The sequence below is a fragment of the Lathyrus oleraceus genome, chromosome 1, assembly GCF_024323335.1.
Source record: "Lathyrus oleraceus cultivar Zhongwan6 chromosome 1, CAAS_Psat_ZW6_1.0, whole genome shotgun sequence".
NCBI lineage: Eukaryota > Viridiplantae > Streptophyta > Magnoliopsida > Fabales > Fabaceae > Lathyrus > Lathyrus oleraceus.
In genome coordinates, this window is record NC_066579.1 from 178574573 (window position 1) to 178586283 (window position 11711).

The window sequence follows — 11711 nt, forward strand, 5'->3', positions numbered from 1 at the left end:
AAAAGAATGTACAATTTTTATTGGGTTTGAACGGATGAACCCGCTGCCTACGTACCTTCCATCAAAGGTAAGGATCAAAACGCCGTAGTTCGGCTAAAAGATTTCCAAAAGTTGGTGGATTCAGTTTTAAAACACAATAGCACTGAGGCTTTTCATTATCAATGGGAGAACACTCGACCAAAACCAACATCCACCATGTGAGGATAGCTTCGACGCACTAGAGGGGTTAACCCTGTTTTCAGTACGGAAGTCTTACTGTCGACTCACTAAGGATAGGTAAGATTTACATCAACCACAATGATAATTGAAACCTATGGCTAATGCATGAAAAGATTAATAATGGACAAAGCCAAAACAAGTGAATGGGTGAAGTTAATCGATTGTGATTATGAAAGTGGAGTCAAAGTATGATTAAGATTGATTCAAAGAAGTATTATGAAATGGAGTTTGAAAAAAGTCAAGGACTTGGGGTCCAGGTTTTTAGTTAGAAAACATGAAGATGTTTGCACAATGTCTATGTCAAGTTTTGAAATCAAAGTGTGAAAAGGTTTAGGACATAATGGGGATGAATGGATGAAGATGGAAAGTAAAACTTCTTAGAAGGTTCACCATCTTGAGATCATATAGGAGATGATTCAAGTGTGTCCTTTGGAATGGGCAATAAGTAATGATAAAATAAACAAACAAATGATACCGGATGCCACTCAATGGTCTTACTCCAATCTCACAAACAAAATCGGATACCGGATACCAATAGATGGATTTACACCAATCTCCTAAAACAGAAATGGATATCAGAGGCCACTCAATGGTATTACACTAATCTCCTCAAAAGAAAACAAGAATGAAATATGGAAATCAACTGCCAATCTATCTGGACTTAGGTTAACTCCACATATGATCATAGGAAAGCAAATGCCAACTTGCGGGACTTACAATTGCATCCTCTCATAAACAAAGAAAGCAAAACATGGATGTCAGATGCCAATCAGTCTGGGCTTACTCTGACATACACAGTATGATCCTAGGAAAACAAATGCCAACTTGTGGGGACTTACAATTGTATCCTCATATACAAACAATGCAACAAGCAAAGATAAGATGAGTGGCCAATGTGATGGTCTTATACTCACTTCCATATCCCAGGAGCAATGGCCAATGGATGGTCTTACAATCGTCCTCAATGGGCAAACAAACAGAGATGTGTCGCAGAGACAAATGAGATGAGTATGTATGGATGAGCAATAAATGATGATAAATGCATAGAGCATACAAGCAAACATGTGCATATGAAACAATCAAGCAATGAGAATCAAACAGCACACACTATAACCACACAAGGAGGCTCACACAAAGGGTTAGGCACTGAGGCCAACTGGAATAGGGTCAAAGATTGCTCTTAACCTTGCCATTGAGAGGCTAAGGTGAAGCAGATGAAAGGAGATGAGGGGTGTGCCTCATTGCTCTTATCCCTGATCAGGGAGAGCCTATCAGAAAGTGTGGGAGTTCAGAAAGTAGGAACTCTCTCCACATATTATTGACTCGATTGATCTTGGGTTTTGATCTCAATGCTACAACCATGTAATGGGAGCAATGAGAAGACTCACTGAATAGTAGGGGATAGGCTACTTATCCCTTTGATCTACCAATTGCCTTACTTGAAGGACTTTTCCTGCTTGGGACAAATATAAACACACACAAGCATTGCCTCTTAAGGAGGGCTTCAGACAGTTTGCCCGGCCAAATAACAGGCCGGGTCTCCAGACTACATGAAGAAAGAGGGATTACCTCAAAGCAAATTTCTAAATAGCAAAGCAAAGCAAGTTCAAAGAACTTAAGCAACTAAATGGTACCTGAAATAGTCAAACAAATCAGTACACAATTCAACAGTTTAAAACAGAAGTGAGAATAGAATTAACAGTCAACATGATCAGATGAATGTGCAAAGCACAAGACTCAAGTCATATGAGTCAAGACACCTACAAAACAAAGGTTAGCTCATGATAAACAGATAAATCCAATCAACTTGCAAAAGTTTCCTTGAAGCACTTGTGGCTTAACCTGAAACATGAACTCAATCATAAGCCAAAAGGACCACTAGGACTAGCCTAGGGTCAAAAATAAATGAGAAAGTCAAAACAGCAAACCATATCCAATCAAGATCAAATTCAAACATTTAAGAAGCAATCCCAATTGGTCCCACATGCATATCATTCATCATCATGATTTTATAGACAAAAGAAGTCAAAGCATGGCAAATTGGTGCACATAGAAGTCAACAGAAAGACTTGCATCAAAAGTCAACTCAAACATTTTCAAAAAATCACCAAATAATTCATGATCAATCCTAACACCTAGCATGGTAAGCATGTAAAATTTCATCACAATTGGACAAGTGGAAGGCAGTCAATGAAAATCATGAAGTCAAAGCAAATTTGAGTATGCTCAATGAAGTCAACAGCAAGACTTAGCTCAAAAGCAATCATAATCAATTCCAAAAATTATCAAATAATTCAGGGTCAATCACAATCCATAGCATGGCATACATATGAAATTTCAGCTCAATTGGATCATGGGAAGATGGTCAATTAAAATAAGAAAGTCAAAACAATTTCAAACATGCCCAAAGAAGTCAAACAAACATGCATCAACTTCAAAAAATCATAACTAAATGAAAACAGATGATAAATGAATGGGATCAACACCAATGCAAAGCTCAAGATGTCTAGTATGCACATATGAAATTTCATGATCATCCAACAAGGTATGAGAATTTCCCAAATGAAATGGCAAGAGGTATCACACAAAGTCAACATTTGACCAGGAAGGAAAGAAAAATCACAAACAAATAGGAAATGGCACAATTAATTCCAGGAAAATTCACAAGTCAACTAGACATATAAGAGAGGGATCATGCAAAATTTCACATTAATTGATGGTCAGGAAGCATGTGAACAAAAATCATGAAATTGCATAACATTGGTGTGACACAAATTGTCACACCCTACTTCCAAAATTCATATCTCACAAACCACATATGACAAATCCACAAACTTTATACCAAAATAAACGTGAATGAGTGTAGAACAACCACAAAAATTTCCAGAATCATTGGATACATCCTCCTCATTTCACAAGAGATTTGGCAACATGTATCATTTTTGGTCACATTATACAAACCCTAAGGCCATTTAAAAACCAATGATCAGAAAATTCATTAAAAATCATGACAAAAAACTAGACATCAAACAGGACATGATGCAAAAATTCCCACTGAATTTGGAATTAAAATGAGCAAGTTATGAATTTTTCAAAATTGATGATCAAATGAAATAATATATGAAATAAATGAATTAATATGGATTTAAAATAACCGAGAATGGCAATGCTGTAATTTTGGGACTCCACTAAATGGGACGGCGTCGTTTTGCTCGCTGAAATGAAATGTTTTAATTGGTGCATGAAGCTACAGTGGCATGCAGACGAATAAGACAAAAACAGCTGGCAAGGCTTATGAACATTAGGGTTTATGGAACAGTGATGCATCTTCATCACCTTCAAATCGAATTTCAGAAAAAATCCCAGAAATACAAATTGAAAACATAGAAACGTTCAGCAAGGCAAGACAAGCAACAATCCATCATCAGTTTTCCTTAAAACATGCTGTGCATCATGAATTGAACCAAAGAACATTCAACACCAAAACTTGCTCATGAACAAAAATTTCCAGAAATGAATAATGAGTACATCAATATGTTCATCCAAGCATAGTACAGACAAATCCAACATCAATTTTCATGGAAACGCACTATTGAAAGAGAATCGAGCAAAAAAAGCATATGACCATCAATCTTCATTTTCAGATTTCTTGCAAACTACTTAACCACTTCACATGAGACAAAGTTCACAGCAATCAGCATACCAAGACCTACACTAAGCATGGCAAAGATTTGAGAAACAAAAGATTCGAAAACCAACCCCTGTTGAAGAGCAGATGAAGATTCAGGTGTTGTTTGGTCTTTAATGCCTGCAACAGTTGCCCTTTAAGGTCCCAAATGAAGAATGTGTGAAGAACTTTGGCTTGAAACACACCAATTTAGCTCTGAATCCGATCTGCCATGGTAGAGTGCCTTTGAAAACAGTTGGGAAAGTGAGCTTCCAGATGTAGAATGATGGCTGAAAAATGCTCACTATGTTGCTTGAATGGTGAATCGAGCAAGGCAAGGCTTGGTTCTTTTGAGAATTTGGCAGATTTTTGGAAAAGGCAAGAAAGATGAATTTTGAGAGAGAGTGAATTTCTGAGTGTTTGCAGCTGCTAGGGTTGCTTCAAATGACAGAAAATGTCTTAAATATGGACTGTTTAAGCAATGCTAATCATGTGTTAATCAAACTTTGCTTAAATGAACCAAATTGCAAAATTGCTAATTTTGCACCAAAGGCAAATGGAGTGTGCAAGTCTGCCCGAGTTTGGGCTTTAGACAAGTCTCAAATATCACCTTAATCAAATCCCAAATGGCCAAAAGTGTTAAAAATTGCTAAATCAAAAAGTCAACTTTGGTCCACACTTGAATTTCACATGTGCTAGGTTCAAAAATGCCATTTTGATTGGCAATGTTTTGGCTCATGAAGTTTATATTTTTGGAAAGAGGAGATGAAATGTGGTTTGTAGGAAAAAACCCCACCAAAATTGGCCAAATGGTTTGAGAGATATGCCCTTTTGAAGTTCAAGATTTTGTGAAAATGATTTGATCATATCTTGACAACCATACATGGGAATTGAGAGTTCTTGGACTTTTTGGAAATGGGAGAACAAGATCTTCAACTTTCATGTTGGGAAAAAATTCATTTGAAGCTTGTATCATGATGTAAGTTTGGGATCAAAAAGTTTCCATTTTTGGCAGTTAAAATTACAGGTCCAGTTTCTATTTTTTGGAAATTTTCTGATTGGCTTCAAATTCTTCAATGATGTTGTTTGCCATGATATATGAGGCCTATTGGGACATGAATAAGCTCTTTCAGACCATTTCCATCCATCAAAACCATAAAATCAACCACAGTTGACCAACTTTGACTTTCTAGGGTTTCTGACTGATTGTGCATGAACTGATGACTTCTGGACATCCAACCCTTGACTTAAACACTTCAAATGGACCTCCAAGTCATGTGAACAAATGGGGCCAACCCTAGGGCCTTGGCTCCTTGAGAAACACCCTTGCTTGCTTGGTTGACTGATCTCTTGATCAGTTTGACCTAATTTCTTGACTTGCTTGCACTTGAGGCAAATGGGACAATGCAATGCTATGCAAATGGACCATGATATGCTATGACCTAATATGAGAATGTATGTATAATGATAGGTGCAAATTTGAGGTGCTACACTCGTTTTCCAAAAATATTCTCAAGAGAGACTCTTATGAGTGTAATATCGCGTAACAATCGTATCAAATCTTACACTTGAACGACTTTCGCACTACATCCTAAGAATAGGCCAAGATGGGCTTGGTAAACTAAGGTCCTTGGCTTCTAAGGTCTATATTGGAAAGAGTAATGTCTAACCACAACTACTTGTGTGACATTATTGATCCCAACATGACCTCCACCAAGTGAATGGACTGGCAAGTCAACTTGCTAAGGAATAAGTCCACACAAGTCAACAAGACTATGCCATTCTCCTATCCTAAGTGCTCTCGAGTTCGGGTATAGAACTCATCTCACAAAGATCACCAAGCATACAAGAAGTTAATATTCAAGCAATTCAATCATTACATACAATACAATAATCCCAAATTGCACAAAAATACGTCACAAAACAAAATTCAATACAATACAACAAAAATGAAAAGTAGGCAAAACTCACTAGGCAAACTTCCCCAGCGGAGTCGCCACTTTTCTGTATCGGGGTATTCGTTACCATTAGAGATATTGACTAAATCCAAGGTAAATCATACAAGTCGAGTCGCCACCGCACTTCTATTTATCCAAAGGAATGGTTAGAAAGCGAACAAAAACCTAAAAGTTTTATCAAATCAAAAACTAGTAAAATTGTCAGAGATCTGGGTAAGGGGGTTGGTTATGCAATGAGAAGGTTTTAAGCACCCAAAACATCCTAGGTACTCCTAGGGAGCCCTTTTCATACTTGTTGTAAGGTTGGTATTTTGTGAAAATTTGTTTGTGCAAACATGATTGAAGAGATGAGAAGAGAATATACAAATTTATTTACATTTTGTGTTTGGATGGATAAACCCATTGCCTATGTACCATCTTAAAAAAGATTAGGATCAAAACCTCGTAGTTCGGGGTAAAAATCTCAAAAAAATGAGTTGGTGAATTGATTGGTCCAAAAGCCTTAAGGTCTTTTGTTATCCAAGGGAAAAAACTCAATCTAAAACCACAAATCCACCATGTAAGGATAACTTCAACATGCTAGTGAGGGGTTAACCCTATAATAAGCATGGAAGACTCATTGTCCATCACTAAGGATATAGGTGAGTATTACATCTACCTCAAGGATAACTCAAACCTAATAGCTAGAGGTTATGAAAAATTTGATTAAGAAAGTGGCCATTGAAACCACAAAAAGACATTTGAATGGGTTATATTTACCAATGAAAAGTATGTACAAAAATGGTCAAAGTTGACTTAAAGATTCAATTCAAAATAAGTGTTATGAAAAGAAAGTTTGAAAATCAAAAGCATAAGGCTTAGGTTTCTAATGTTGAAAACAAGTGTTAAATGTTTGCACAAAGTTTTGGCTTGGGTTAGAATGGAGAGAAGAAGAAGAATGGCTAAAGTCCTAAACATACAAGAGATAAGGGACAAGAAGCAAAACCACAAATGGAGTTCCTCTCTTGAGATCATATTGATGATCCAAGTAGCTCCCATCCTTTGGAATAAGCAATCACATAAGCATAAACTCAAGCAATCAACAATCAAATGAACCCTTAGAAAGCTCCTCAATGTATCTTGGGTCCCTCTCTCTTAGAAGCTCATGGCAATGGTTCCTCAATTTGGATCAAGTTGGAATCCCAAACACAAGAACACACACATCAAAAGATTCTAGCAAAACAAACAAAGAATGGACAAGAAGAGTTTAGAAGTTGGTCCTTTCCATGTCATCTTTCAACATTAAGCATTCTAAAGGCCCAATGCCTAGTTGCTCTTAGACTTTTATAGCACTCTAAAGGCCCAATGCCTAGTTTCTCTTTGACTCCAAATTTGCATAGGGAAAGTCCTAAAGTCTAAGTCCATGTTGTCCAATTTCTTTGCATTTTTGTTCACAACCATCAAAACAAAATATAAACACAATGGTATATACACAATTATGTGCTCAAGTGAGCAAAAGGCAAATTGCGTTAACATAAACATGTGCTCCAATGAGCAAAGGAAAAAGCAAATGGAAAAGATGTACAAGAATAATAAATTGCATAAATGTAAAGTGCAAAAAGTAAATGTTAATAGTTAATGGTTAGTGTTAGTAGTTAGTGTGCCATAAGGCAAATTTAGCGCTATGTTAAGCAATCGTAATTGGACTTATGTAGAAGTCACAACTATCTGAGGCCGGACAATAATAATGTAGGAAACAACACAAGTTAGAAGTCTTGATTAGTGAACCAAGTTCCAACAACTTGCCATGCCAAAAAAGAAGAAGAGAATTGATCTTGTATTGGTTTAAGTCTTTTGCATGATTTAGGAAGCAACCTATCCTTAATGCAAAGCCATTCATTTGATCAATTGATCAAGATGAATTAGATTTGAATCAAGGAAGATTAAGCCTCCCTAATCAATGCTAACTTATCAACCTTTAACTCATTGATCAAAAAGAAAAAAGAAGAAGAAGGAGATGAAGAAGAATAATGAATAATGAAAAGAAATAAGTGCATTAAATGAAATGGAATGTACCAATCAACAAGTGTTGACCAATGACATTGAGGATCATGGTCAAACAATCCAAAACAGAAGTGAGATGAAGATTGGAAGTCAAGAAATGAACAAAATATTTTTAGGCATTTTTATTATTCAAAATAAACTTGAATTAAAATAATAAAGAAAGGCCAAACTTCAAAATCACTTCAAATCAACCTTGAAAGGTCCAAGTGATTTATCCCAAGTTCAACAAGGTCAAACAAAGTTTGACAAAAAATTTCAGCATTTTTAAAAGTCAGAAACTATTTTTAATCAATTAAAAATGAATAAAAATAACCTAATTGAACTAAAATCTCAAATAAATCTCAAATCAATTAAAAAATTGATGAGAATATTTTTCATAGATCTATCTTCATTCAAATAGGTTGAGAAAATATTTTTGTATTTTTTGAATATAAAAAACTATTTAAAATGAATTAAAAATAACCAGAAAAGAGAAAATTCACAAAAAATATCAAATGATAAAATAAAAAATATTAAAAATCATTTTTAGAAACTAGAATTAAAAAGAAAAATAATGCAATTGGTCCCATATTTTTTGGATTAAAAATGAGAGAGTTATGATTTTTTGAAGTTAAATGAAATAAAAGAAATAAAATGGAAATTAAGAAAATCAGAAAAAAGGAGAGGCGTCTGATCAAACCTCATTAATTGACGTGGCTGATCAGATGCTCCACATGTGCGCGCTCATGGTAGGCCTTAGTCAACTGAGTAACATGTGGAATTAAAAAAAGTCATAAGATCCAAGAGCCATGATTCAATATGGAAATCATCATCAACGGCTGAGATTCAAACTGGCAAACGGACGGTGGTGTACACCACCGTCTTCTCCGGCGAGCATGGAGATTCCGACCAGAGTTGCAGGTTCTAAAAACTTGATGAAAACGAGCGATCCTCATATCATTGGAAAGCTGGGGTGATGTACATCCCCCCTGTACCATCCATTTTCATTCTAGATCTCCATGGTAAGAGAAATCAGAAGTTGAAAAATGTGGTGTTCAACTGAAACTTCGTGGATTTGTAAAATTGAAAGCATCAATAAGTTGCCTCCATTGAGAGGACTTCAGCCAAGCAAAATGACACAAGAAACAAGCTATAAATGAAGAGTTTCGAAGCAAATAAGTTTGAACATCAACCTTCTAAATACAGATCTGTGGAGCATGATCTTTCAACACACTTGCTTGCACTTTGTTCTGGAGATGGAAATGAGGCAAGGCTAAGGAATTAGAGTCCAATAATCAACCAAGGAAGTTGAGAATTGGATCTGAAAATTTCAAGTGAAAAGGCAAAATTCCTTTAGAGTATGGTTTGGAATGATTTCTGCAGCATTTCAGATTGATTCAGGGATCAGAAATGAATGAAGCATGGCATGTATTTATAGCACAAGGTGATGCAAGGAGGTGGAAAACTCGTGTGTGCATGAGCTTGGGTCCTCCATGCATGGGCCTGTACAGGCGCATGTGAGGCCCAAACTCAATTAGTTTTGCATGCTGAACACAAATGAATGAGTTTTGGACGTGCAAATGGTAAGGCAAAGGCTTGTGCATGAAGTTTCATCATGAATTGCATAATTGTGCCTAAAACTTCATCTCTTCGAAAATGCCAATTAGAAAATCCAAACATAAGCATGTGGGTAATGGTTGGAAAGGTCTTGACATAAGGAACAAATGTTATGTTGAGTAAAAACTCATTTGAAGTGTGTAAATTTATGAAAACAGGCCATGAAGTTCATAGTGCAAAACATGCCTTTGAGAATTTTGTCAAAATGAAACAACTTCAAGCCCTTCTGTTTTGATGATGAAAGCCTCAAATGGAAACACCTCCAACATGAACATTGTAGATCTTTTCAAGGCAATCAATATGGACTTAACTTTTGCATCATTTCGATTTTTTATGAAGAAGTTATGGGCACTTGAAGTTGGACTTTTTTTCATTTCAATGCATTTGGCCCAAAGTGACCTATAATGTTTTGCATTATCACATGTATTTATTTTGAGATTTTGGAATTTTGTTCAACATAACATTTGAAGTAGACATCTTAATATTTCCAATGCATTTGATCCCACCTCAAAACCATAAAAAATGAATGAGTTATGTTCTTGGGAAGTTGACCCAAAATTAGGGTTTCAGTCAAAATGACCTATAATGTCTTGGAATGGGAGATGACCTTCCAAGCTTCAAATAAATTTTTGATGAACATGAAAGTTGTTCATGATGTCCATAAGAACATTTTTTCTTTTGGGATCATCTCCATTTGACCAACACATAAAACGTTAGGTCTCAGTGCATTTCAAAATAGTCAGATGAATTAACTGATCAACTTCTCAAGTCCGCAACTCATATCTTGATTAATTGATGATTGAGGACACTAAAATAAGCTCAAATATGCATGAAAGGATGAATTAAAGAACTTCCCTTGATTGTATTTGACCATGGGCTGAGGTTGCTTCATTAACAAGGCATTGTGATATACAGATGAATTAGGGCTCTTTGGGACACAAACTTCAAACCCTTTGACTTGATTTGATCAAAATGATAAATTGAGACACTAGGGAGGCATATTTGATGGATGAGAGCTTTGGGAACCATTGTCATGCTTGCCTTCATCTTCTCTTGGCCATATCATTGCACAAAGGATCACCTAGAAGCTTTTAGATCTTGTGATTGCTCAAGCTACAAACAAAAGATGTTAGTGACATATTTTTGTGCTTTTGGTTAGTAAATAAAATGAGAAAATAAATGATATATAATTCAAGCATGCTTGGTGATCTCAAACCACTCACAAGAGATTCCACCCACAGGCAAAGGGAACCGAGATGCTTATGATCCTTGAGGCTATGCAGATGAAATGTTATGATGCCATGAGGGATCTTAGGGTCAAAATTGGGTTCTTACAGTTACTTGCAGGATCGACCAGTTGATCCTAAGACATGTGCTAGTGTGATAGTGTGTGACTTATTCAATTCGACAAATAATTAGCTTTGTGAGAAACTGATCATGACAAAGTATTGAACAAGCACAGGTTTTTTCCACACGAAATGATAATGATGCTATAGCCTATGGGTGACTCATGACCGACAACACTACAACATTCAAAAGACGTACACGATGAACACGTTTTTGGTGAATTCTATTATCATAATAGAATCAGTCTCGACAGCGTAGACGACAACGTAAAGTGATAACTCAAAAGTAAATGAAATTAAAATAAAGTGTTCAACGGGAACAATTGAAAAATAAGGAAGTTGCATTGAAATAAATATGGTGATTCACGTGCATAGCACTCTTAAAAACTCTTACTTCCTCGTGCTGGGAATGAGAAGTTTTTGACAAGTGATTTTGGTACAAAGTGAACACCCCGAGCCCCTCGTGAGATATCCTATTTATAATAAACTAAAGAAACTGCCTATAGGCCAAAAACTTATAAAAAATAACAGACGTCGTGCCACACGATCTACTAACTGCTCCATACACGTTCTGCAAACTGCTCCATATTCTGGCGCTTATTCTCCTTGTAACTGCTAGCCATTTCAAATTTCAAACTTCTCCCGCCCAGGTATTTAGGTCGACCCTGTCTCCTATGTGTTTGGCGCAACCAGAAATTCCTTAAGTCCCAGTATTCATTTCAGTCGACGAAATGGGTTTCGACCAAACATGATTCGTCTGTCGGTTTCATCTCCTGGTGACTTATGTTTTTCTCAACTCTTGCTTATCTTAGGCACATCTTTCTTTCAAACTACCCCTTGGTGGGGTATAAACCTAAAATTCATAAGGCACTTTCATTGATT

The 11711-nt window shown here is 36.2% G+C and overlaps 1 protein-coding gene across 1 annotated transcript in view; it reads right to left on the reverse strand.

The window, feature by feature from the left end:
- Positions 1–11452, reverse strand: part of LOC127098109 (uncharacterized) — a 48360-nt gene extending 36908 nt beyond the window's left edge. Inside the window, exon 1 of the mRNA XM_051036616.1 lies at positions 11386–11452. Within this exon, the coding sequence (XP_050892573.1) occupies positions 11386–11452 (67 nt within the window). The remainder of the gene's footprint in view (positions 1–11385) is intronic.
- Between the last annotated feature and the right edge of the window lie 259 nt (positions 11453–11711).